This window comes from Acomys russatus, chromosome 12 (genome assembly GCF_903995435.1).
Source record: "Acomys russatus chromosome 12, mAcoRus1.1, whole genome shotgun sequence".
Classification (NCBI taxonomy): Eukaryota; Metazoa; Chordata; class Mammalia; order Rodentia; family Muridae; genus Acomys; species Acomys russatus.
The window spans coordinates 37,402,583-37,430,219 of NC_067148.1; the positions used below are offsets into that span (position 1 = coordinate 37,402,583).

General features: G+C 46.9%; 1 protein-coding gene across 1 annotated transcript in view; it reads left to right on the forward strand.

Annotated features, from left to right (window-relative positions):
* Positions 1-27,637, forward strand: part of Armc9 (armadillo repeat containing 9) — a 140,644-nt gene that overhangs the window by 32,417 nt on the left and 80,590 nt on the right. The window contains exons 10-17 of the mRNA XM_051154240.1: positions 5,042-5,076; positions 8,103-8,214; positions 10,436-10,528; positions 14,660-14,750; positions 16,829-16,952; positions 18,876-19,015; positions 20,437-20,513; positions 23,429-23,503. Coding sequence (XP_051010197.1) covers positions 5,042-5,076; positions 8,103-8,214; positions 10,436-10,528; positions 14,660-14,750; positions 16,829-16,952; positions 18,876-19,015; positions 20,437-20,513; positions 23,429-23,503 — 747 coding nt within the window. The remainder of the gene's footprint in view (positions 1-5,041; positions 5,077-8,102; positions 8,215-10,435; positions 10,529-14,659; positions 14,751-16,828; positions 16,953-18,875; positions 19,016-20,436; positions 20,514-23,428; positions 23,504-27,637) is intronic.

Here is a 27,637-nt window from a genome sequence, read left to right on the forward strand (position 1 = left end):
ACAAAACCCCAAAAAAGGTGTTTGCAGACTAAACTTGGCCCCCAACAAACAAACTTAGATTTAGGAAGCACGCTGCCCAGTGAGATTACTGGTGCACTGCTGTGCAAGGCCCTTGATAGAGGGCCACTCTCCTTCCTGAACTGCCCCTAGGAGCACTTTCCTTGATGTCACATCTGCACTGACAGCCTGACACCACAAGTCCTCAGGTTGTTGTCCCCAGCTGTTGTAAGCCCCCGAGCTGGGCCTCTATACTCACCTCAGGCAGCAGCTGAGGAAGCTCAGCTGGGAAGGTTTAGCTCCGGGGCTCCTGTGGCTGAGGAGAGGTGGAAGTTGTTACATTTTTACCTTGGCTTGCTTACATCCTTGTCTCCTCATCTAAGAATCCCAGGAGCTTTCACTGACCGGATCCGGTAGTTGACACAGTGCCTCATGGCTTCTTCCACTGTGTCCTCTGTCTGTGCCTGGAAGAGGCTTCCCACCCAGCGTTCCTTCAGGCTCCTCAGGTGAAACAGCTGACTCGGAGGTTGGGAACACTGTCTTGTGCCTTCTGCGTCATCCATTAGCCCCACCCCAGCCGCTGTGGCTGCTCTTTTCCTGTCTCAGCATAGTCCTAGAAATCAAATAGCAGGCTGGAGAGATGGCTCAGAGGCTAAGAGCATTGGCTGCTCTTCCAGAGGTCCTGAGTTCAATTCCCAGCACCCACATGGTGGCTCACAACCATCTCTAATGTGATCTGGTGCCCTCTTCTGGCATGCAGGCGTACACGCAGGCAGAGCACTGATACAAAATAAATAAATAAATAAATAAATAAATAAATAAATAAATAACCCACGGTTAGAGCTAGGCAGTGGTGGCACACACCTTTAGTCCTAGCACTCCAGAGGCAGAGGCAGGCAGAACTCTGAGTTCAACTCTGAGGCCAGATTGGTCTACAAAGCAAGGCCAAGGTAGCCAAGGCTAACCTCCCCCCAAAAGAGTTACTTGATGTTTTTTCACCTAATTAGTGGGATGGTAGTAGTGCACACCTTTAAATCCCAGCACTTGGAAGGCAGAGGCAGGCAGATCTCTGTGAGTGCCCACAGCTGTGGAGCAGTGATGCAAATGCAGGCAGCAGTAACTGTGGTGTTAGCTGGCTTGAGAGCCTGCAGTGCACAGCTTAGGGATCCAGCCGGTTGAGAACAGCCTCCTAGGTGTTTGTGGGATGACCAGCACTGCTGCTGCTGGGATGTGGCTCAGCTGGTGGGATGAATGCCTAGCAGGAGGGGAGTCTTGGATTTAGTCCCAGTCTCCAGGAGAGCCAGAAACTCAAAGTCATTCTCAGTTAAATAGTGACTTTGAAGCCAGCCTGGGCTACATGAGATCCTGTCTTAAAACCAAACAAAGCCAAACCCTTTGATTGAGGGAAAGAAGTAGAGCTGCTTTGAAGTCCCCATACCTTGAGAGGGCCAATCCCGGGCATCGGTGTGGGGGCCAACCAGCGTTCTCCACTTCACCAGCATCAGCAGAGGGCGGAACTTGGCACAGACAGGCTGGGATGAATACGGACCTGTTCTGTCCTCACTGGGTCCCCACCCACAGTGCTCTCACTGGTCTTTCTAGGTGGGCACAACCTGTGTTTCATGGATAGAATGTCAAGTCTTGAGTCATTCAGTTAATGTGAGAAGACATTTGACTGATTGTCTGCTATGTGCTGGACTGGTACTTGGCCAACAGAAAGATGATTCACAAGCCAGTGAGGCTGTGACACTAGGGATGTGTCCCAGTTAGTAGTGCATTCATGCTTAGCATGCCTGAAGCCTTGGGTTTGATCCCAGCACCATATAAAATCAGGTATGCTGGTGGATACCTCAAGTCCCAGGACTCCAGGAGGTGAGGCAGGAGAATCAAAAGTTTGAAGTCATTCTTGTTTACATGGTAAGTTTGAGTCCAGCCTGGCCTACATGAGACTCAGTTGCAAAAACAAAACAAAACCAACCCAGAAAATCACATAAGTCCTTGTATAGAACAGAGTTGCAACTACCAACTGTATCTCCAGACACCACCCAGTGTTGTCTGGAGGCAAACTCACTCCCAGGTGGGAACGTCTAGCACAGCAGTTCTTGATGTGTGGGTCGCACGTTAAATCTCCTATATATCAGATGTCTCCGTTACAATTCATAGCCGTAGCAAAATTACAGTTATGAAGTAGTAATGAAATAAATTTATGCCTGGGGTCACTGCAGGGACCAGTATCAGCTTAGGAAACCCCAAGACCAAGTTATCAGCACAAAGGAGATGTATTTGCCCCAGAGAGACAAAGGGCAGGAATAAGGGACAAAGACAGGAGACAGAGGACAAGGGAGAAGCAGGAAGAAGCAAGGAGGGGGTGATATTTGTACCCGAGGGGGTCAAGGGGGTGTTTCTGGATAGTGAGGAGACAGACATAAACCTAGGAAAATGGCAGTTTCTAAAGGTACAGGGGAAACCCTGTGTTAGGATGAGACATTTGATTTCAATTGTGCATATTAATTGGGTTTTGATTGCTGGACTTCAATACTTTGAAGCTGGATCTTAGTAGTCAGCCTCCGAGGAGGAAGTAGTCGAAGAGGAAACAGACCTCGGTGGCTCGCTTTAGGAATGCAACCTAAGGGTTTTCAGAAAGGCCGAGGGAACCTGGGCAGGGCTGCGCCTGGAGTCCCCTCTGAGCACAGCTTGAGCGGCTGTCTTAAAGAGAACCATTGTGCTGGGGAAGGGAACATGTGCTACACACAGTGCAGACATTGGAGAGACTTTAGTTGTGCCTGAGAAAAGGGGAATTTGGGAGCTATGAGAAGGAAAGGGCGAGACCAGAGCAGGGGTACAGCTCCTTCTTGCTGCATATGTCGTCAGAGCTGAGGGGGCAAGGAAGGAGAAAGGATGCTGGAGAGAGGTGCCAGAGGTGTAGCCGGGGAGACCAGGAGGAGCAAAAGTGACCGGTGTATGTCCCTTGGTCCAATGTGGTGGGAGGGCTTGAGGTAGGAGACCTCTAGAGAGTGATGTGTTTTATTGGGGTAACTAGGGCTGAGTTAATATTACTGATCCCCAAAGATGTGTGTCTGGTGCATGTGTAACATTTTAGCAGCTCCATGTTCTTACTTGACCCAGTTGGCTTGCTGCTGTCTCATGCCGCTGTCTTTAATGTGTGAGGTGATGTGTTAGGCATCTCAGGCTACTTCTGGCCTGCTTAGTAAGTTGGTAATAGGAGGTCATTTATCTAAACAGCCAAGGATTAGAACTGCTGGGAGGATAACTGGGTAGCAGCCTGCTTGCCTGGCACTTGCACTGGAAAAACTAGGAAAACATACTCATGAGGCATTTAGACGTGAGGCATGGCCGGGCAATGGTGGCACACACCTTTAATCCCAGCACTCAACTCCAGAGGCGGAGGTAGATAGATCTCTGAGTTTGAGGCTAGCCTGGTCTATAGAGCAAGTTCCAGGACAGCTAGGGCTACACAGAGAAATCCTATCTTGGAAAAAACAAACAAACAAGCAAACAAACAAACAAGAGAAACGGAGCTTGGATGTGGGATCTGTGGTCTGTAGACAGACAGCAGAGGGAAGCTGTCAGTTCCAGGGTCACTGGCAAGACCATTGCTTAGCATCAGTCTTTCCAGTCAGTCTTCAGTCATTCATCAGGCACTGATGAGATGTCTCTAAATGCCCAGTGTTGGGACAGGAGAGTGACATATTTTCAAAAACTCCCAAAGGACAGAGTCTCTGTGTCCCCTGCTGGCTTCAGGAATTGGAGACATTTGAAAGACTTGGCTCCTTTCTTTCCTCTGCTTAGTTTGCCTCTCTACAGATCCGTTTTATTCTGCCCTGTTCTTTTCTTTGCAAACTGAGGGTGCTAGGCAAACACAGTCCCATTTAGCTACGCCCATGCTCTTGTCCCCTAGTCCTTTTAACTGTCTCACCAATAAATAAAATATCCACACCCAACAGAGAGATTTAAGAAATAAACAAAACCTACAAACAAATTGAATCATTAGGAATCTTCCACTACCAGTTCAGCACATACTCAAATTTTGTTTTTCTTTTTGTTTTTTGAGACAAGGTTTCTCAGCATAGCATTGGCTGTCCTGGACTCACTCTGTAGACCAGGTTGTTCTGGAACTTAGTGATCCGCCTGCCTCTGGGATTAAAGGCATGTATCACTACCACATGGCTTTACTCAAATTTCTTTTCTTTCTTTCTTTTGGTTTTTTGTTTTTGTTTTTGTTTTTGTTTTTCAAGACAGGGTTTCTCTGTGTAGCCTTGGCTGTCCTGGACTCACTTTGTAGAGCAGGCTGCCCTTGAACTCACAGAGATCCGCCAGCCTCTGCCTCCCAAGTGCTGGGATTAAAGGCATGTGCTACCACCGCCCGGCTTTACTCAAATTTCTTAATGTTTCAATTGTCTTTTATATTTGGTTTGTGTTGTCAGATACATGCCTCATGTTGCATTTGTTTATTCCTCTATATTACTCATATCTCATGCAGCAATGCCCATAGTAACAAAAAAAGATGATGTATACATGCATAGCGCCCAGGAGCTCCATGGGACAGTGTGACTGTTCATAAAGGCAGTGATGAGCTGGCCTCCACACAGGAGGAAGGGGTGAGGTGAAGGGAATTATACATTTTTTTCTTTACCTGTGAAGTAGAGTATTTGGCTTGGCACAAAATGACATTACTTTGTGCTTAAAGAGAAATATCTTGCTAGGGGAAAAAGAATGTGTGAAAATTGACACTGCTTTTGTTCTTCATGGTGCCTATGATTGCCTAGCTCCAAGTTGGGATGGGAGATCCCACTATTGTCATGGAGTGTGACACAAGAGCCTCAGTAGGACACAGGCAGTTGCTTGGCTTAGGCATGGTGATGAATTCCTTTTCAGAAGCTTGTGCTGGCTTTAAGATCATAGATGCCTTTGGAGGACACAAAACACTTTGCAAATGGCTGCTTATGTGCTGTTAGAAGGGGCTTGGGTTGATGCGTTGCTGTCGGTGTTTAACAGGATCTGTTTGCTTCTGTCCTCCCCTCAGGCCTCAACCATGTTACGAGCCTCCTTGGTCCCTGAGTAAGTAATCCTTCTAGGAGATTTTACTCCTTCTGTTCTAAAATTGTGCGTGCTTTCATTCTATGTGCATGAGCTTTGTGCTAGTATGAGCGTCTGTCCGTAGCCTGCAGGCCTAGTGCGCGCGAGGCCAGAAGAGGGGCTGGAGCTGCACATGGCTGCGAGGCGCCATCTGGAGGCTGGGAGCCAAGCCTGCAAAAGCAGCCATGGCCTTAACCATGGAGTCACCTCTCCGTCTCCCTATTCTTAGCTCTATGTAAAACTGAATTCAGTATAGCTTTACTAAACATTCAACTACATGTGGGTATGAAAGAAAATACCAATGATTATAAATTATACTACATTAGAATTATCTTTTAACATTGGTTCTTGCAAAGTAGCCTGAAATAGCAAAAAAACCAACCAAACAAACCAAAAAAACCAACAACAACAACAAAAAGCTGTGGGCTTATTCCTGTGGTATTCTCTAGAAATGAATTCTACCACATCATTCCGTAGTCGACAGACAGTGCAGTGTCTTAAGTCCTGTGTCTCCTGCTGGCTCACACTGTGAGGAGCAAATCCTCAAGATAGCCTTGCCTGTCCCCAAGCTTGCCTGTTCAGATAAGATAGGCTGTCACCACAGAAGTATGTGACACTTGTACCTCATCAGCTCTGTGCTGCAGCAGTGAGGAAGTAAAAAACTTGAACTTGGACTTAAGGACTAGAACAGGTAGGTTCTGGTTAACCTCTGAGCCAGCGTGTGGTGTGAGATGACTCAGAACCAGAGACGGCCACGGCCTGCCTGCTCCCCTGCCTGAGTCTCCCATGGTCTTGGCACAGTGTTCTCAGCTGCCACTCACTGGCAGTATAGTGTGATTCTCACAGCATGCATAGCCTGGTTCAAGTCCCACCTCTGTCCCCAGCGTGGTTCTTGGACCGGGGTTCCTGCACCTGTGTGCCTCAGCTTCTTTACCCGTAAAGTGAGAGGAATGGCAGTGACTGTGCTGCAGGGTTATTCTGAGGAAGAGCACGGGTGACATGGGGACTGGACCAGTACACTGTTGGACAGCAGTTGAAGCATTCTTTGCATGTTCAGTAGCATCCTTAGTTGACATAAAGGTGGGGTCACCTATAGAAAACAAGGGGCGGTTTGGGGGCAAATGTTAAGAGGACATAAGAGGAGGCATCCTGGTAATACTCCTTGTGGGTTGTCATGCCCTCCCTAACCAGCGTGCACATGCCACATAGAGCTATTCTCCTCCCTTCCCTCTGGAGGATGCCCAGCTCTAGAACAGAGCCAGACTGAGCTTTGCAATTGCAGTATTTTTCTTGAGAGCAAGGGCCTGTTTACACTTTAAATTTTAAAATTGGTATTTTTTTAATTGGATAGCCTAGGCTGGCCTGGAACTTACAGTGTAGTCCAGACTGGCCTCCAACTTTCAGTAAACCTACTGCCTCAGCCTCCAAGTTCTAAAGTTGTAAATATTAGTTGCCATACCCAGCTTGTTGTAATAATCTTGAAATTAAAAAACAAAACTCTATTCAAAAATTCTTTTGAAGGGGGCTGGAGAGATGGCTCAGTGGTTAAGGATGCCGCCTGCTCTTCCAGAAGTCCTGACTTCAATTCTCAACAACCACATGGTGGCTCACAACCGTCTATAATGTTATCTGATGCCCTCTTCTGCAGATAAAGCACTCATATTTAATAAATAAGATAAATAATTTTTTTTTCATTTAAAAAAGTCTTCTGAAAATGCATCTCCCTCTGTGTTCCTTTCCTCTCCCTCCCTCCCTCCCTCCCTCTCTCTCTCTCTCTCTCTCTCTCTCTCTCTCTCTCTCTCTCTCTCTCTGTGTGTGTGTGTGTGTGTGTGTGTGTGTGTGTGTTCCAGCTTACCTGTGTATACACATGCATGCAGTGGTGCCTTATGTCTCCAGAAGAGGGTATTGAGTCCTGTCAGTGTTCTGTGTTCTGTTGGAAAGAAGGAACAGCACCCCAGAATGTAATCAGCTCTGAGGCAACAGGGGGTCCAGCCTGCGCACAGAACCGCCAGCAGCTGGCAAAAGCATATTTAGCGATCATTACATAAAGTTTTTTTTGGGGGGGGTAAAACAAGTTTCTCATACCAAAGTCCCTCAGATTTAGTCCTTCACATCCCTGCAGATTTAGTCCTTATTGTGTGCTGTGTGCAGTACTCAGCAATGCAAGACTTTACAGGTGTACCAGCACCAGCTTGTGACCAAAGCCATGAAAAGGTTATAAAGCTCCTTCAGAAAACAACTCTATAGGTAGTAGAAAACAATCCCTGTTTTCTACAGCGATTTCTTCAAGGTCAAAGTACTTCTAGAAAACAACCATTTCGTTCAAATGCTCACTCTAGATGCAGTGATTCTACTAGAATTCCTACTATAGGGTCCCCTGAAATTGGCGTTACAGATGAGTCACCATGTTGGTGCTGGGAATGGAGCCTGGGTCCTCTGCAAGAGCAGCAAGTACCCTAACTGCTGAGCCATGTCTCCAGTCCCCTCCAAGAATTCCCAGTGTTGAAATTTTACACAATCCCTGTGCAGTTAGCCAAGTCAAAAAGTCAACGTGGGTTTGGGGAGTTGGATTTATGTGACACAGCCTATAATCACTGCTCTTGGGAGACTGGGGTGGGACGGTCAGCCTGGGCCACACAGTGAGACCCTGTTTGAACACAGAAACTAAAACAAAACCTAGTATGTAATTTTTTCTTATTATGTGAGTAATTCATGCTTATTATAGAAAACTTGCATATCATTGAAATCCAAGAAGAATTAAATTTAGATTACATAAAAATCCATCCAGCATTACAGGCTGGGCTGAGCTGGCTGAGGCTGGGGGGTGGCCTGGACACTGGTATTCTGGGTGGAAGACTCCAGTCTGGTCTGGGAGCCACAGGTGGGTGGCAGTTGGGCCACTGCAGGGGGGGGGGGGTCCCTCAGCCTAGGCAGGTATCCCGGCACTCAGGAGCAGTAATGATGACCTTTGCCCTTCTCCTCCTCTTTGAACGTACAATGCTGAGTAGGAAGGCGAAGGACATCCCATTACTGCCCTCCCTGGATTATGAGAAACTGAAGAAGGATTTGATTTGGGGGAGCGACCGCTTGAAAGCCTTCTTGTTGCAGGCCCTGCGCTGGGTAAGTACCTTCCCCGTAAAGTTACAGACAAAAAAACAGAAGACTGCAGCACTGCTTTTCTTGGCTGGCTCCCTGGTAACTTGGCTGGTATCTCGCAACCCCTCTGTTAAAAGTCCCTTCCTGCTGCCTTTAACTCCAGCTCACAGAGGGCAGAGGTAGGTAGAGGTTCTGTAAGTTCAGGGCTAGCCTGGTCTACACAGCAGGATCTAGACCAGCCAGGGCTACATAGTGAGGCCTCACCCCACAGCAAGAAAAATCAGCTCCTGAAATAGGCCCTGGTCTTATTCTAAACACCTGCACTAGTGTCAGTTAGCATTGGTTCATGTGTCACGTGGTGCTGTCCCTGCCTTCCAGCCCCGGCCTGGGCAGATGCTGCATTCATCTTGGGGCCCACATGTTTCTTAGACTGTGAAGCCAAGCCCAGCTAGTTACAACTCCTGAGAGTCCTGGGTACAAGCACTGGCTGTGGCCACACTGGGTAGGCCTCAGGACAAATACAGGCCTCATCTGATTCCTGTTTCTCCTCAGTCTAGATTCACCAGTTGCAGCCTGGGTTGGTTTTCAAGCATTCCAGACCCCTCTACATTCTCAAAAATTATTTTTGTAAGGACCCCAAAGAGTTTTGTTTATATGAGTTTTCATTTTAATGGTACTTACAGTATTAGAAAATTCAAACAGAAAACTTAAATATTTATCATTCCCTGTAAAATAAATAAATGGCATGTCAGCATAAGAACAAGAACTGTTTTCCAGACAACAGACACTCTGAGAATTACTCACCAGAGTCTTTTACCAGACAATCAGTTCTAATTCACCCTAGTGTAGTGTCGAGCTCTTTTGTGAACCTCTGTATTTCAGAGAACACCAGGATCAGAATTCTTTGAGCAGGCTGGGCGTGGTGGCGCACGCCTTTAGTCCTAGCATTTGGGAGGCAGAGGCAGGCAGATCATTGTGAGTTCGAGGCCAACCTGGTCTATAAAGTAAGTCCAAGGCAGCCAAGGCTACACAGAGAAGCCCTATCTGGAAAAACAAAACAAAACAAAAAAAGAATTATTTGAACAGCTTCACCATCTTTGAGTAGAAACAGTCCTCAGTGGTGCTGTATTCTGGACTGTGCCTCATTGGGAACTATGAGGAATACCCGGTGTCCAAGGGGAGAACCTGTGGTCCCTGCTCTGGTCTTTAGGGGCCTGTTGACCAGGGTGGGTGGGCAACATGAGTGATCAGCAAGGGCTGCCCCGACCCTGGCTTGCTTGTGTCTGCTCATGTTACCACACTCACTGGCTTGCCTGAGTTTGTCACCCAGCACTGGCTCCATCCATACACTCCCAGGGCCTTCTGTGAGACAGGGCTTCCCTTTACAGAGAAAATTGCACTTTCTCCGGATAGTCAGGAACGGTGTGTAGCTGTCCAGTGGCTTTGCCAGTGTCCCTCTCAGTGCCCAAGCCTCATGGCTCCATAGTAATCCCCTCACGTGACATTCTTGGCACAGTCCTTTAGCAGTCCACTCTTGGGTGGTGGTCTGGCCAGCTAGAAGCTCCCCGCTCCCTCTGAAGGCCTCTCCTTCCTCCTGTCTGTTGTGTCTGGTGGCTCTGGCCTGGCCTTTGTCCACACTGCAAACCGGATGTTCCAAGCACACCATGTTGTCATCAGGCAGAAGCAGATTCTGAGCCTCATGGTGCTTATTTTCCTCAGAAAAGCAAGCTTTCTCCTGTCCTAACCCAGACCCACATGCTGCCATACACACCTGTTTGTCATACATACTTTCCACCAAAACGTCTTCTTCCCTTGTGGATATTACACAAATTCATATGGCAACATTAGAGATTTATGGTTTCCCAAATTCCAACCAGCTAGTCAGTCTCTCCCCCATCTGTCTTCCTACCCCATTGCTTATCAGCTCCCACAGGTTAGGGTCATTGACAGCTTCCTACAGGTAGCCTGGGTCCCGCTCTCTGAGCTAGACTAGACCACACTGCGTGTGTGCGCCTGTACACACACACACATTCCCTCTCTCTCTGTCTCTGTCTGTCTGTCTGTCTGTCTCTCTCTCTGAGTCTCTCTCTCTCTCTCTGTCTCTCTGTGTCTCTCTGTCTCTGACACACACACACACACACACACACACACACACACCACCTGCCCTGCTGGCTGACCATCTGCTCACCTTTCAGGACCTAGATCTTCCTCTGTAGGCGTTTGTTACTTTGGTTTTTCTTTGCAGCGCTTGACCACATCCCATCCCGGAGAGCAGAGGGAGACTGTCCTGCAAGCCTACATCAGCAATGACCTCTTGGATTGTCACAGCCACAACCAGGTTGGTAAGAGGCAGCCAGGGCTTTCTGTGGTAGGGAAGGACCTTAGCAGAAGTAAAGCTTTGGTTTCTCAAGACCACTATCAGTGTGCTGACCTTACACGGTATTTGCTAATCAGCTGCTTAGGGTGTGTGTTGACCCCTGGACAGACTCTTCAGTTCTGGAGAAGCTTCCCAAACAAGCCAAATGGCCCGATGCTCTCTGCAGCTCTTTCTGTTAGTTTCCCTTTCCCCCCCTTCCCACTTGAATTGTGCTCCAGTTTCCGAGTGCACACTCAGTGTGTTGCAATGGTGGTTTTTGTCAAAATGTTACAATCTCTGTAGCCACCGAAGAGTGTAATTCCTACGAGTCCATTATGTTATTTGTTTAGTTGTCTTATTTCAGTGCTATGATTGTGTTAGGGATTCAGGCTGGCTTCAGATTTATTGTGTAGCTGAAGATAACCTTCAACTTCTGGTATTTCTGCATCTACAACCTCCTGGATTAGAGGCTTGTGCCATGCCTGGTTTATGTGGTGCTGGGGACCAAACTCGGGGCTCCTGGCATTCTTGCATCTAAGTCTCCAGTTTAGCTGCGACCCTGGACAGCGCACCATGAGGCCTAGCTTTGTATTTTGGCTTTTAAGTCACCTGGTCTGTTTTTCTAGTCCATAGGAATCAATCTTAGGAGGACACTTCTGTGGGGTGAAAAGATGGGCCATGGTAGATCTACATTGCAGGATGCAACAGCAGGAGTGGGGCTTCATCAGCACAGGGTCTGTTTGTCCAAATGAGACAAGAGTCTGGGCTGACCACACCAGTTTTGTTTTGTTTTAAAATGTGGTATACAAACCGGGTGTGGTGATGCACATCTTTAATCCCAGCACTCAGGAAGCAGAGGCAGGTCGAGGCCAGCTTGGTCTACAAAGTGAGTCCGGGACAGCCAGGTCTGTTACAAAGAGAAACCCTGTCTCAAAAAACAAAAACAATAAAACAACAAAATGTGGTCTACAGGATGCTGTCTGTTGTGTGTAAAGCTGCAGTCAGCAAAAGTCAAGCAGTCTGGAAGCTTTTGGATAAATGGCTTCTTTTGAGAACTTTAGTTCACAAAGCTCAAAGGACACATTCAACAGAAATGACATGACTCTGTTTTCCCTTGTAAGGTTTTTTTTTTTTGTCTTGTTTTTGGTTTTTGTTTTTCAAGACAGTATTTCTCTGTGTAGCCTTGGCTATCCTGGACTCTCTTTGTAGACCAGACTAGCCTCAAACTCACAGAGATGCACCTGCCTCTGCCTCCCAAGTGCTGGGATTAAAGGTGTGTGCCACCGAGCCTGGCTCTCTTGTAAATATAAGTAACTAAATGTATTGGGGGAAGATGGGTGATAGTTGACAGTCTTGCCCAGATTTACACACAGGAAATGGTGTATCCCAGGTTGTCTTATCTACTTTAAAGCCAAATATTAAGAGTAATTTAAGTATAACTTGAGAAGCCAGTGTAACTTCCACCAGGGAAGAACAGAAGAAATTTGACATCGCACTGCACCTACTTACTATGTGCAGAACATTCTGTTTTCCATAGGACATCTTGGTTGGTCCTTACACCACCTTGAAATGCAGGCATTATAATCTCTCTTTTGCAGTGAGAGAACAGAAGCCGAGTTGAAGTCTGATGGCCTGGCCTAGTTTCATTTCTGCTGCTGTGATAAATACTGTGACAAAAGCAGCTTGGGGGAGAAAGACCTGGTGTTAGCTCACAGGCATCTTTAGCAGCAAATCAAGGCAACAGCCATGTGCAGCACCTAGTTGCATCCATGGTCAGGCAGAGAGAAATGGATGCATGCTTGTGCTCAGCTCTGCTCCTTGCTTTCACACAGCCCAGGAGCTCCTGTGCAGGAACTGGGCCTGCCACAATTAAAATGGGTCTTTCCATATCAGTTAAGATGATCCCCCAGACATGCCCACTGGCCAACCTGATCTAGACAGCTGCTCACTGAAACTCTTCCCAGGTGATTCACTCAGATTGTGTCAAGTTGACAGTTAGAACTAAACCCCACACATTGTGTGAGATTTGGAATAAGATCCTAAACTAGGCAACAGTGTTTCCTGTAATAAAATATTATATTTTTGCCAGTCAAAAATTTTTTTTAGAACAAGCGAAGTTGAGGCTGGGGAGACAGCTCTGTTGGTAAAGTGCAACAGAAGCGTGGATTCCTAGTACCCTTGTTAAAAAGAAGGCAGGCAGCTGGGCGTGGTAGCACACGCCTTTGATCCCAGCACTTGGAAGGCAGAGGCAGGCAGATTTCTCTAAATTTGAGGACAGTCTGGTCTACAGACTCCAGGACAGCTAAGGCTGTTATGCAGAGAGACTCTGTCTCAGAAAACCAGAAAGAAAGAAAGAAAGAGAGAGAGAAAGAAAGAAGGAAAGAAAGAAAAAGAAAAAAAGCAGGCAGTCAACGTGACTGGGTGCTGCGATACGTTCCTGTAATCCCAGTGCGGAGAGGCAGAGAAAAGAGCTCTCTGGAGCCTGTTGGCCAGCTACACTACCCAAGTCAGCGAGAGACCCTGTCTCAAAAAATAAGCTGGAGAGCGATTGATAAAGACACCTCCAGGCACCACGTGCGTGCATTTGCACCCCCCTCCCCACAGACACACATTATATGCACACACAAACAAACAGAAGGGCCCTGGGCGGTGGAAATGTTGCTTCTGGACTTGGTTACCTGTGAACTACATGTTCCGACTGTACCCTGGCAACCTGCAAGTTCTCAGTATTGTTATGCCGCGGTGAATGGTACAAGGGCAGCTGGCATCGTAGGATGGCATGTGGCCCTTTCACTTGGCCTGGGTTAGTTGGAGGCTCTATATCAGGTACAGTGCTGCCATACAGGAGTCTTGCTTCCCCAAACTTCTTCCTCTCTCCTGAGCTGATGCTCTCTTTCCAGCCTCCTCTTCCTTTTCTTCCCCCTCCCCCTCCTTTATGAACATTGGGTGTTTTGAATCCTCTACTGCTGTTACTTTCCAGCCACTGCTTTTTGTTTTAAGATTGTGTGTGTGTGTGTGTGTGTGTGTGCCTGCCTGTATGTATGTGCCCCGTGTGTATACAGTGTCTGAGGAGGTTAGAAGGCATTGGATCCCCTGGAATTAAGTCGTTCATGGTTGATAGCTGGTTGTGGATGCTAGGAGCTCAGCAGGTTGTGCAAGAACTTAAGTGCTGACCAGCTCTCCAGCCCACTGGGTTCTGAGAGCGCCTCACTAGAGCCTAGGCCGACTTCAAACTGGAGACTGCCCTGCCCATTGCTTCCCGAGACCATCACTATGGCTTCCTCTCTGCTCTTGTGAACCTGATGTGCCTCAATGCTGGGGTACTCTGTGTTACCCTCTTACGGTAATTCTCCCTCCCCAATGCTGGGGCACTCTGTGTTACCCTCTTATGATAATACCCCTCTCTGTCCCTATGCTAGGAGGTCACAGGAGCAGCACAATGCAATCTTGCCACTCTGTCTGTCTGCATTGTCCCTGACTTTGTCTCTAGCTCTTAAGCCTTTTGTAGAATCAGTGGTGGAAGTCAGTGGATTTGTCCTTGCCCAGTACTGTCTGTGACTGACCTCAGGGTCTGCATGCTCTTTCTAGAACTGTGCTGTTACCATTTCTCAGGGTATTCAATTCTTCAGAATTTGTGTCTTTAAAAAAAAAAAATCAAGAGCAAGCCAGGGCCAACACTTTCCTCTGAGTTTCATTCTCCTCCATCCCTGACACTCTAGGTATCAGAGTAGAGTTTGAGAAGGCCTTCTGCCGCCTTCTTTCTGCTGCCCAGCTTGCCTTTGTGCTCAGGTCTTTCAATGAAGAGAAACTGATTGAAAAAAAATCCATTTACTATAGTCCTGTCATGCTTGGAGAGGGCTAAATTAAATGTGTTTCTCTCGCCTGGAAAGCCAGCAACAGTAGCAGGCACATGTGCCCTGCTGTTCTAGAGGCTTAGCACACTTAGTCCTGTCAACTTAGAAGTCCAGACAGCTTCCCTTTGCCAAGTCTCATCAAGAATCCTTTGGAAAGCAAGAGCTGCAGGTGAAGTGTGTGGCCCTGTTTCCCCCTAGTCAAAGGGCAGAGGGGACATCATTCTCCCCCGCCTCCTAACCTCACTCTTTGTCCCTGCAGCGGAGCGTGCTGCAGCTGCTGCACTCCAAGAGCGAAGCTGTGCGGCAGTACACGGCCAGGCTCATCAACGCCCTGGCGTCCCTGGCTGAAGGTGAGATCACTTTCCTCCAAGTAGCGCAGCCCTGGCATCACTGTAAAACAGTGCTTCCCAGTGTCGCTCAAAGCAGCCCACTCTCCTCATTATCTGCTCTCCCAACATACGTGTAAAAATTAGTCCTTATGCCCGAGTGTCTCTCAGAGCAAGTTTTCTTGCCTCCAGAAGTTATTTTATAATACCTAAGATTTTTTGTTTGTTTGTTTAATTGGTTGGTTTTTGGTGTTTCAAGACAGGGTCTCTCTGTGTTAGCCTTGGCTGTCCTGGACTTACTTTGTAGACCACACTGGCCTCCAACTCACAGCGATCCACCTGCCTCTGTCTCCTGAGTACTGGGATTAAAGGCGTGCGCCACCACACGAGGCTCAATACCTAAGATTTTATAACTCTTACTTAAATTGTTTTTAACTGCATAACACGTAATACTTTTTCTGTAATTCCTACTTGCCAAAATAAGCAACCACTGCACCTTTTCCTATGGTCTTTAAAGGATTTGAAAATTTCAGAAATAATAACACATTGTAGATGAATTAAAAGTCAGCTTTACAAAGAGCCATTATCAGGCCAGGTGAACCGGCTTAGCTAGTAAGAGCTCTTGTGTACACCCAATGACCTGAATCTGGGGATCCCTAGGACCAACTAACATGTCACATGTGGATCCCAGCATGCCTAGGGTGACATGGGAAGGTGAGACAGGATTGGTTGTGGGACAGCACCATGGCAGAACAAGAGAAACACTGCTTCAAAATACGGTGGAAGCAAAGAACTGACATCCGAACATTGTCCTGTAACCTGCACGATTACCCCATGACACCACGCTCCCTCACTCCCAAGTGTACGTCTCATACACACCCTTCCTTACATTCTTATTTGTTTGAAGTGGGTTGTTTGGTTGGTTGGTTTTGGTCTGTTGAGACAGGGTTTCTCTGTGTAGCCCTGGAACTCGCTGTCCTGGAGCTCACTCTGTAGACCAGGCTGGCCTCAAACTCACAGAGATCCACCTGCCTCTTCCTCCTGAGTGCTGGGAGTGTACACCATCACGCCCAACCCCATCTGAGGTATTTTTAATGTGAATAAAAAGTTTGTAGATTAGGAATACATTATACTCAACATGTGTATTTATTTAATTCATTATTCCATTCATTTGGCAAACATTATAAGTCAGCATATGCACTAAGAACAAGTCATGTAATAATCCTGTTTAAAATTAATATCTGGGGGCTGGAGAGATAGCTCAGGGGTTAAGAGCACTGCTCTTCCAGAGGATCTGGGTTCAAATCCCAGCACCCACATGGCAGTTCAAAACTGTCTATAACTCCAGTTCCAGGGGATCCAACTCTCTCACACAAACATATGCAGGCAAAACACCAAAGCACTTAAAATAAAGATAAATTATTTTAAAAATTAATATGTCAGCCGGATGTAGTGGCACATGCCTTTAATCCCACCACTCAGGAGGTGGAGGCAGGAGGATCTCTGTAAGTTCGAGGCCAAGGCTAACACAGAGAAACCCTGTCTCAAAAAACAAACAAAACAAAACAAAACAAAAAAATGTCAGTGCAGAAATCTACAAAAAGGTAAGTGGCACCCTTATGCTTATTAGGGCCTCCACCATCATTGGGTCCTGAGCATGTGTAAACGGAAGTGGAGAGTGTGGCAGAAAGACACTTGGCTACTGCTCTGGTGAAGGCTGAGGGGCTCCCAGCACAACTCCATTCCTCTCCTTGTGGGTCCTTCAGGGTTAGGATGTCATACTGTGTCAATGGCTTATGTTCAGTTTACAGGAAGGAAGGCTTTGTATTGGTTAGGTCATTGGTTGAGTAAACTGTTCTGGATAGGACTCCCGCTGTATGTACTAGCATGGCCACGAGCCTGCAGTCCTGCCTTGGCTCCCCTAGTTCTGAGACGACAGGCATGTACCAGCACACACACCTGGCTCAGGAAAGATACACTCTGATAGTTTTTTCTAGAACTTTGTAGTGTATCTCATGCAGATCTTTACTGGAAGGTAGCCTTGGTGCACACCAGGTTAATTCTTTACATCTTTCCCATTTTCATCCCTGGCATATTATTAGGTCGCCTCTACCTAGCCCAGAACATGAAGGTGCTACGGATGCTGGAAGGAAGGCTGAAGGAGGAAGACAAGGATGTCATCACTCGTGAGAATGTCCTCGGGGCCTTGCAGAAGTTCAGCCTCAGGTGAGGACTGTGCCATTGGTCAGTCTCTGCCTGTGAGCTCAGGCTGGTTGTGTGTGTGTGTGTGTGTGTGTGTGTGTGTGTGTGTGTGTGTGTGTGTTGTTGAACCACCACTTCTTAGGATGGAAATGCTGTCTTTCTGCTAACACTTAGGAGAGGTTAGACGACTTTCCAAGCTAGAGCTGGAAACTTCTCTCTAGTCTAAGCTCTGCTGTTGAAGGCTGCTGGAGACAGAGGAAGACATTACCGTGAATGCCACTGCTGGTCATTAGCCAGGCACTTGGCTTAGGGGCAAACACATATAGTAAAGTCGCGTCCCATTACACATAGTGTGCTAGGAGCTCTATGGGAGCCTGGGATCTTGGTGTATGTCCCAGAATCCCACCTAGAGTCTTGCTTGGGCCTGGCATGACTTGAAAGTGTTTGCTCTGTAGAGCAGGCTGGCCTTAAATTCACAGAGATCTACCTATCCCTGTCTCCTGAGTGCTGGGACTAAAGTGTGCACCACAACTGCCTGGCTGCTACATTAAAATTTAACAGTCATGGGCTTTTTAAAAAGTCTTTCTTTTTAGATTTATGTTATGTATATGAGTGTTTTACCTGCATGTATGTGCATGTACCATAATCATATCTCATGCCCTCGGAGGCCAGAGAGGGTGCTGCATCCCAGAAACGGGAGCTACAGATGACTGTGAGCTACCATGCAATTGCCTGGGTCCTCTGGAAGAGCAGCAGGTGCTCCTAACCACTGAGCCATCTCTCTAGCCCTTCATGTTCTTTTGAACCAGATCTAGTGTCATCTTAGGACTTTTTACAAACAACAGCGTAGCTGGACATGGTAGTATATGCCTTTAGTCTCAGAAAACAAAAACAAAGGCAGAGTTTGAGGCCTGCATGGGCTACAAAGCAAGTCTCAGCCAGCCTGCACTACAGAGCAGAACTGTCTTTCCAAAATAAAATAATTTTATTTTATGTATATGAGTGTTTTGCCTGTGTGTATGTACATGCAACATGTATGTGCCCGATGGCACGCAAGTTGGAAGTCAGAAAAGGACATCTAATCCCCTAGAATAGGGGTTATGTATGGTTCTGAGCCATGATGTAGGCTGAGGACTAAACCTAGATCTTCTGTAAAAGCAACAAGTGCTTTTAACTACTGAGCCATCTCTCCAGCCCCAAAAGTCACCATAGTAAATAGACAAGCCTGGTTTTCACAGATTTGCAACATTCTGCAACCATCAAACCTATTGTAGAGCATATCTCCCATTCAGTTATTTATATATGTATATTGTGGAGATCAGAGGATGATCTGTAGGGATCAGTTCCCTCCTTCCACCATGTGGGTCCTAGGGATCAAACCCAGGTCACCAGGCTTGGCTGCAGGTGCCCTTATCTATCCACTGAGCCATTTCTCCAGTCCTAATTTTAGAGCATTTCTATCACTACAGAAAAAAGTCTCACATTAGCTGTTGTCACTCTTCATTCCATCCCCAGCCCTAGACAGCCACTCATATCCTTTCTGTAGCACTACCTGCCCTGTGCTTGTCCATGTACATGAGTGCATGGAATCATATGAGTGCCCCTCCAGATTGATTTTTTTCAAAGTAGTATTTCTTCTGTGGCCTGTTGCATGGGTCAAGTAAGCCAAGGCTATTAATAACATTTATGGATTTGAAGTAGCAGTGTGCTAATTTTAGGTATTGAAAAGGAGACTTTCGATGTGGGAGGCCTTCTTACTACTCAGTCTTTCTTTAAGCTACTGTGTCCTAAAAATTTTTGTTGTCCCAATTGAATGGGCTTAGCCATAGGCTGTTCCCCAGAGTCTGTCTTTCATAACTCCATTTGATCCCCATTTGTACTGTGGAACACTCTTCCATGGAAAGCCCCTTGCCAGCTAATTGATCTAATAAGGCGATTTGCTCTTAGGCGCCCGCTACAGACAGCCATGATTCGAGATGGCCTCATCTTCTGGCTCATCGACCTTCTGAAGGACCCCGACTGCCTGTCCGACTACACACTGGAGTATTCGGTGGCCTTGCTCATGAACCTCTGCCTCCGCAGTGCAGGTATCACAGCCCCCCCAATCTTCCAAGCATGCACATGTCCTGGTATAGAGGATGGACAGGCAGAGAGCTGCCCACAAATCTGCATTCCCTGTGAGCCCGCTGGGCTTGCTTTCTGTCTCCCTCATGGAAAATTTAAGACAGATGAGTAAAACATTTCTAGTTAGGTATGAAGATAGCAAGCCCTTAAAGCCAAGATAGCATGTAAACCTTGGATAGAATACATAGGCAGTTTTGTATGTGTGCGGTGCTCTTCTGAAGAGGAAAGTACTCCATTCACTCATTCTTTCGTCTTTGCTGCATTTTTCAAACATAGAAGTTAAGAGTTGTGATTCCTGCCTCTGAAGACAGAGAGGCGCGCTTCCAGCATGCTCTGGGGATTAGGTGGGTGCCTGGAGCAGTGACATTAAATCATGCTGCCTGCTCGTTATTTTCCATCTCCTGGAGATGGAGGTTCACATGGACACTGCAAACTGCCTCTCACCTACTGGAAATGTAGCTCATTTGTTAGAGTGCTTGCCTGGCATGCACACAGCCCTAGTTCAATCCCTACACTGTATCATAGGCATGGTGGTGCCTGCCTGTAATCCTAGTACTCAGAAAGTGGAGACAGGAAGGTGGAAGTTCAAGGTTATCCTTGGCTACACTGCAAGTTCGAGGCTCAAAAACAGAACCAACCCCTCCCCTAAACAAACCAAAATACTTACCTCCTCAATGGAGATGAGAGTTAGAGCTTCTGTACACCCAGCATCCCTTTCAGACACTCTGTCACCTGCCGTGTGAGATGCCTTAGAAGATGTGCTTGGTCCAGCTGGGCTGCTGCCATCCCCTAGGGACTGTGAGAAAGGTGGCAAGAAGCCTGCTCCGAGCCATTCATGTGCAGTTCACTGAGTAAGCGACTGCTACTCTGACTCCTGCTCCAGGAATAGCCTGTGTGGAAGCCCCAGCTCTCAGCGTGCCCGTCAGATCCCAGCACCTTTTCCTGTCTTCAGCTTGCTTGCGGTTTGCTCGTGTGTTTCGTGATATAAAATGTTCACATAGCACATCATACTCTGAGTCTCATCATGGCCACCACCAGCTTCTGAGTTCTCAGGGTTACTTAATTCTGCACCTCCCTTTGGAGCAGATGCTAAGAATCTATTTTAGTTAGTTTGTTTGCGATCTGGTCTTTCTCTGTAGCCCTGGCTGTCCTGGAGCTTCCTGCATAGACTAGGCTGGCCTCACAGAAACCCTCCTCTCTCTGCCTCCCTCCTCTCTCTGTCTCCCTCAATTACAATTACATGCCACCAAACCCACTGACATAATAATCCATCTTAAAAAGGAGAGAACTGAGGTTCAGAGTGACTAAGTGACTAGCTCAGAGTCACACTGCTCATGAAGTTCGTGTTCACCTGTCTGACATACATTTTACTTGCTTCCCACAGGAAAGAACATGTGTGCTAAGGTGGCAGGTCTTGTGCTGAAAGTTCTTTCGGATCTCCTTGGCCATGAAAACCATGAGGTACATAGGATACTGGCCCTGGGGTAAATTGGGAGACTGTAATGGTGACCTGGGTGCTTGTGACCTCAGAGGCAAAGGGCTGGCTTCAGGCAGTTGCTGGGTTTTGGCTTTGTTTGTTTGTTTTTGTTTTTTTGAGAGAAGGTTTCTCTGTGTAGCCCTGGCTGTCCTGGACTCACTGGTGTAGACCAGGCTGGCCTCGAACTCACAGCAATCCACCTGCCTCTGCCTCCCAATTGCTGGCATTAAAGAAGTGTGCCACCACGCCCAGCCCTCAGTTGCTGTATTTAACATATATTCCTACCTGGATTTGAGGGTTCCCTGCGTGCATGCGTGTGTGCAGGTGCATGTGTGCATTTACTAATGTGAGTGCAGGTATGTGTGGGTGTCCATGAAGGCCTGATTCTGATGTTGGGTGACTTCCATGATTGCTCTCCACTTTACTTACTAAGGCAAGAGCCATGACAGCAGGGAACCTGGGCCTCTCTTGTTCTGCTAGTCTGGCAGCCCTGAGGATACCCAGTCTCTACCTCCCAGCTGCAAGGATTATAGGCACCACCAAACCTGCCCAACTTCTACATGGGTACCATGATCCAACTCAGGGCATTCTGCCTACATAGCAAGCATCTTAGCCACTAAGCCATCTTCCCAACTCCTCATCTGCCCATTTTTGTAAGCAACTTTACCTCTTACATAGTTCCTCACATTTCGTGCCTCACTTTCTGGTGCCCCACCCCAACTTATCCTGCCAGGTTCTTGTCTCACTTCACTTTCTGGGATCACCAATCCCGGCTGGATTCTTAGCCTCTGTCCCTTCTACTATTTAACGTCTGTCTGTGGACACATGTGCCTTTAAAGTAGTTCTGTGGTATGTTTGTGTGACTTCATTTGCATAAAACATATTGCAACCTAGAGCTCATCGGTTGATGACTGTTCCCTGGCATTTGGGGACCTTTCTGTTTCATGGGTCTCCTGTGGGATCCTCGTGGCAGGCCTTTGGTAGCTTCCAGCTCCATTGCCACAGTTGTGCTCTGTGACAGCTCCACCCTTATCCCATGGAATCCTACACTGAGCTTCCATGGAGTATGTGGCTCTCATGGCTGCCAACTCACAGCATATTCAGGGCTCAGGTTGCCCTCCAGAATGACCCCATTGTCACCACAGCTGGCCACTTAAAAATAGATTAACAACTTAACAAAAATGAATAGGTACAGGTGACTCATCTCTCGCTTGCCTTTTACAAATGTCTTTGCAGACATCATGAAGTCTCACAGTAGCCCAGCCTGGCCAAAACCCTCTATAGAGCCCGGGCTGACCCCTGATTCTCTTGCCTCAGCCTCCAGAGAGTTGGGATAATGGTATCTCTTTGCACCTGCAGCTGAAGCCTCAAGCACAATTAGACCTGTTTTGACAGATGAGGCCCGGGCCCTCATGATTGGCAGGATCTGTGGGTCAAAAGAGGCACTAGGTTGCCATGCATGGTGCCTGTTCCAAGCAGGCAGCTCTGGTCTAGTTCATTTCATGCACAGGTACATTCCCACAGCTGCATCACCTGAGTGACAGTGGCCTCTTCAGAAGGCAGACATTAGACAGCTGTGACAGCTCATGCTGGGCCTTTTTTATTTCAAAGCCAGTGGGCTTTTCACTACTTCAGTCCTGGCCTGATTGCTGTCTGAGACTCAGGCAGGTGAGTGCTGCAGGAATCACATTCTTCCCACGATTGCAAATGGTTTAGACCAAAGGAATCAATGCAGACCATCAGCTATTGCTAGTACATTTGCTTAAGAGCAATGAGGAGTCCTTGCTAAGGAGCGGAAAGCTCTGCCTCTTAATCCCCAATGCCACATATTCCAGGCATGGTGTCTCATGCCTGTAACCTAGGACATGGGAGGTGGAGGCAGGAGGGTCAGAAGTTCAAGGTCATCATCAACTCTAAACAGGTTGAAGCAAGCCTGTCTCAAAAAAGGAAACTGAGGGGAAGGTGTGCACAAATACGTATGTGTATTTTAGAAGCTAGAAGAGTATTGGCTGCAGCAAATGGAGGTTGCACTGATGTACCTGTGTTAGGATTGGCTGCAGCAAATGGAGGTCGCACTGATGTACCTGTGTTAGGATTGGCTGCAGCAAATGGAGGTCGCACTGATGTACCCTGTGTTAGGTAGCCCTGGTCTTGAAGGATGATACCCAGAGCTGTGAGGAACAAGAAGCACATATCTGCACAAATCCATACAGACTGTTTTTTAGGTGTGGAAAAAGAGACTCATCAAATTGAGTAGGCAAAAAGACTCAACTGCATGGTAATTGGATCACAGGGTAAGCTTTAGAAGCCGAACACAGTGGCACACACCAGTAATCCCAACACTTTAGGAGGCAGAGGCAGGTGGATCTCTGTGAGTTCAAGACCAGCCTGGTATACAAAGAGAGTCCAGAACAGCCAAGGCTACACAGAGAAACCCTGCCTGGAAAAAGAAAGAAGGAAAGAAAGAGAGAGAAAGGAAAAGAAAAGAAAAAGTGAGTCTAGTTTGGAGATAGTGTATCCTCAATTATCATGACAGTGATGTCTGAGCAAGGACAGCAGCAGGGGCTGTGAGAAAACAAAGGTTCTTAGCAATGATGCTCAGAGAGCAAACAGTGGGAGTAAACAGCAGAATCCACAGTGGCCTGAGTGACAGGATGCTAGAAACCACATCAGTTAAGTAGTGACACACAACAGGAAGAAGGTTGAGAGGGACTGATGGATTTGGATCTAGGTCAGTTGCAGACTTGGAGGTGACTCATGTGAAACGTGCATCTCGGTCCTGGAGGCAGGGACACCAACTCTCCCTTTAGCCAGACTGTTCTTAAGTCTGGCTTCTGATAATTGAGTTGTATACTATTTGAAAATGTGTAAATGACTGGTCTTTTCTCTCCCCTTAAAGATACAGCCATATGTGAACGGAGCCCTCTACAGCATCCTTTCCATCCCGTCCATTCGTGAGGAGGCCAGAGCCATGGTAAGAGGATGCACTGGGCAGGACATAGTGGTTCACACATGTAATCTCAGCACTTGGGAGGCTGAGGCAGGAAGATCGTTGCAAGTCTGAGCCCTGAGCAGTTCAAAGGCTTCTCCCAGCACCATGTCAGAGCTGTGGGGAGAGGGCTGCCCCCACTTCCTCCAGGGCACGCCTTCATGTAGCTTACAGACTCCCTGAAACTGTCTGTAAAAGACCTATTTGTGGTTTTTATCAAGGGGGAAATCTGTGGCTTATAATAGAATCTCACAAGGAACCCTAAGCTGTAAATGGTAAAGAACCACAGTGTCTGGGAAATTCTAGCAGGTTTGTTTTTGTAAAGCTGCCTGGCACCTCAGTTGTTGCTACGGAGAGTTTTCCTGCCTTTGTTTCCTGTGCTGCTTATATTTGAGGGACAGCGTCAGCGGCTGGTGAGTCGTGTCGTGCTCTGAGGGGAGAGTTGTTTCTCCAGCAAGCCAGCAAAACCACTAACACTCTGATCTTCTTCCTGATGCTGTGTGAAACCAGAGTAGCTGTGTACATATTAAATTCTGTGGTCAAGGGATTAAATGCGTTTCCATACTTAGAACACAGGAGACCACAAGAACATTCTGCCCATTGGTTTTGTTTTGATTTTTTAAGAAAATTACTAAATCTTCTAGTTGTTTATGTAAAATCATGTCAAACAGTTAAACAAGACGTAATTCACCCAAGAACCGTCTGTGTGAACACACCCAACGATGGAACTGAATTGCTTTCAACATTAAAACTGACTAGAATTTAGGGGTGGCAAGACGCCCCCATGGGTGAAGGCACCTGCCGCCATGCCTGACAGCTTGAGTCTTACTCCAGAACCCGAATGGTAGAAAAGAGTTATCCTCTGATTTCCGCATGTACACTGTGTGCATGCGCACATGTATGTGTATATACATACACACAGTAGGTACACCTAGTGGTGCTCACTGCTCTTTCTGGAGCTGGGGCAGGAGCTTCCTCCTCCTTAACCCTCTCAGGCCCTGAAGGACTGACTGTAGTTGTGTCCATTTCCTTAATGACTTCGAAGTAAACCCTCTGCTTAGAGACACACAGCCAGGGGGCGCCATCCTGCGTTTGCTTTCAGAGCTTTCCACACCTGTGCTGCAAGTCACACAACAAATTAAGACCGCTGCACCCCTTCCCCCATTCCCCACACTACTGAGGATGAAACTAATGTGGCTTTATTGCCTAAGAAAGCACTCTGCCACTAAGCCACAGCCCAGCACTGATGCACTCCTTAGTCCAGTGAGAAATCTGCCCATATTAGATTGTTTTCTCTCACTGTGACACTGTCCCTTCTATTGGAACAAGCCTCCCTAGCACAAAATCCAGACTACAGGCACCAGAAAATGGCTCAGCAGTTCAGAATACTTGCTGTACCGGGCACTCAAGAGGCAGAGGCAGTAGAATTTCTTTGAGTTTAAGGCCAGTCTGATCTACAAAGCGAGTTCCAGGACAGCCAGGGCTACACAGAGACACCATGTCTCGGAAAACAAACAAACAAAATAAATACTTGCTGCTCTTCTTGAGGGTCCCACCTTTAACTCCAACACGCTCTTCTAGCCTCTGAAGGTATTTTCACACTTGTGCATGGCACACACGCCCACCCCCCCATACGTTAAATTAAAATAAATCTGTAAAGCATATATGTCATCTTAAATGTACACATGAAAAGAGAATCAATAATGTACATATTTAGTAACAAATTTTAATCAAAGAAGTACAGAATTGCCGGGCATGGTGGCACACACCTTTACTCCCAGCCATCGGGAGGCAGAAGCAGGTGGATCTCTGTGTGTTCGAGGCCAGCCTGGTCTACAGAGCAAGTTCCGGATATCGAAGACTACAAGAGAAACCCTGTCTCAAACAAAACAAAAAAATAGAAATAAAGTACAGAATCTGAAAATGCTCCAAAGTAAGAAAGTTTTTTAGCACAAACATGAAGCCGCAGATGGAAAATTCACACCATGATACTGTTTCATTCACAAAACTGTTAAAAATGTTGGGTAGTTAGATAGGGTAGTGTGTGGTCCTGGCATTCAGCACACAGAATCTGGAGGATATGAGCTTTACGGTGAGAGAGAGTGTGTGTGTTTATGTAATATTGTATACTATGTAATATAGATACAATTTGAAAATTACCTTGAAGCTACATTAGAAGGTATGTGAAGCTGTGAAACAAATTATGTTTAGACCTGAGTCCCATCTATAAGATACATATCTTATTATTGCTTTCAGGATGAAATACCAGGTTTTGTTGTCTATTTTTGGCAGGGTCTCACTCTAGCTCAGGGAAGGCTAGAGCCCTTGGTGTTTCTGCCTTGGACTCCTGAGTGCTAAGATTATAGGCATGTGCCACCACACCCAGCAGAATACTGTTATTTTTTATTCTTTCTCATTTCTATATTTTAGATTAAATATTACCTACTATATGTGGTTTTAAAAAAATATATGAGATGTTTCACTGGATTTGCTGTGAGATGTCCAAACAGTCCCCTAACAACCAAGGGGCTGAGCTGTTTGCTTTCTATGTGCTAACTAAGCCGGACATGTAAGAACAAGCGTCAATTGGGCTCAAATGACCTATAAAGATATGGGCAGATAACCCACACAGAAGTCACCTCTGGGAAAAACAGTTGAAATGAGTTCTTTGTCTCTGGCTATTCCTAAGCTGTGCAGTAGCCACTGTGGTTACTGGCATGTTGCAAGTGAGCACATGGCATCTCCTAGTAATAACCTCTATCACCCTTGTGGGATAGAAGTAGGGAAGAGGCCACTGTGTGAGACAGAAAGTTTAGCCCTCTGGCAGCCAAGGACTAAGGCATACTGTGGTTGACGACTATAGGACGAGCCCAGCTATCTGATGCCGCACAAGAGTTGCCACAGTGTCTCAGTCCTCTTTGAAACACTCTGTCCTTGCCTCCAAGACACCCATCAGTGTTTCGTCTCTTCCAGACTACTCCTGAATGGTCTGCTCTCTCTAGGTGTCTGTCCCTGCCTCCCATGGAATGCTGCTGTCCTCTAAGGTTCTGGCCCAGTCCTCAGATGGCCTCACTATACCCCTGTGGCACCTCATTTACTCCAGGGCTTCAGCTGCACTTGTCTGAGCCACACGTCCCCCCCAGACCCAGCAGGTGTCATTTCACCACTCAGTCAGCACACCATGTGCCATTCACTGGACTAGATTCTATTTATTATGTATAATTTGCAAAAATGAAGTGCCCATGCCTTACATACAGTTACATACAGGCCTTACATTTTGACAGACATAGACATCTATGAAAGTAGTATCAATGATGTATCTTGTCTTTGGGAGAAGTTGAGAGATTTGAGTTAGGTAGCAGGTGACCTGACTCAGGGAGCTAGGACCACAATCCCAACTCCATGTGATCAAAGCTGTATGGACTGTCTTTGATTCTGTTATAGCTATTGTTTGATTCTATTATAGCTATTGCTTCTAGACCAGCCTATTTAAAAAGGGACCATAGCTAGGCATGATGCCTCGCACTTCTAATCCCGGCACTTAGGAAGCAGAGACAGGTCTATCTGTATAGTGAGTTCTAGGCCATCCAGGACTATAGTGAGACCTTGTCTCCAAAATAAATAAATTACATAATTAAACTTTTAAAGTAAAATAAGGACTATACTGCTTGTGTCACCACAAATTCAAGGGCAAGTGTTAGACAGTTTGGTGAGTGTTTTGTCTTCCAGTGAGCCAGCCTCTCTGGACACCAGTTGCTCTGTTTGGGGTTCAGTTTTAGAGATGCTTCCCCTCTTGGTGCCAAGAAAACCTTGTTAGGTCTAGCACAGTGCATGCATTCGTCCCGGTGATGTGGGGAAAGAGGAGGGCGAGGCACTTCACTGTGCCTGAGTCAACGTCTTACCTCCAAGTCTGCTTTAGTCTCTCAGCAAGACTGGAAAATTCTGGCCATCATGTTGTAGTGGCACAGTATAGTAACTATCATTTGGTGGCACATGCATCATGTTGTGTGGTCTTTCTTTTCGTTTTATGTGTATGCATGTTTCACCTGCATGTATGTACATGTTCCACTTACATGCCTGGTGTCCAAGGAGGCCAGAGGGTGTCGGATCCCCTGGAAC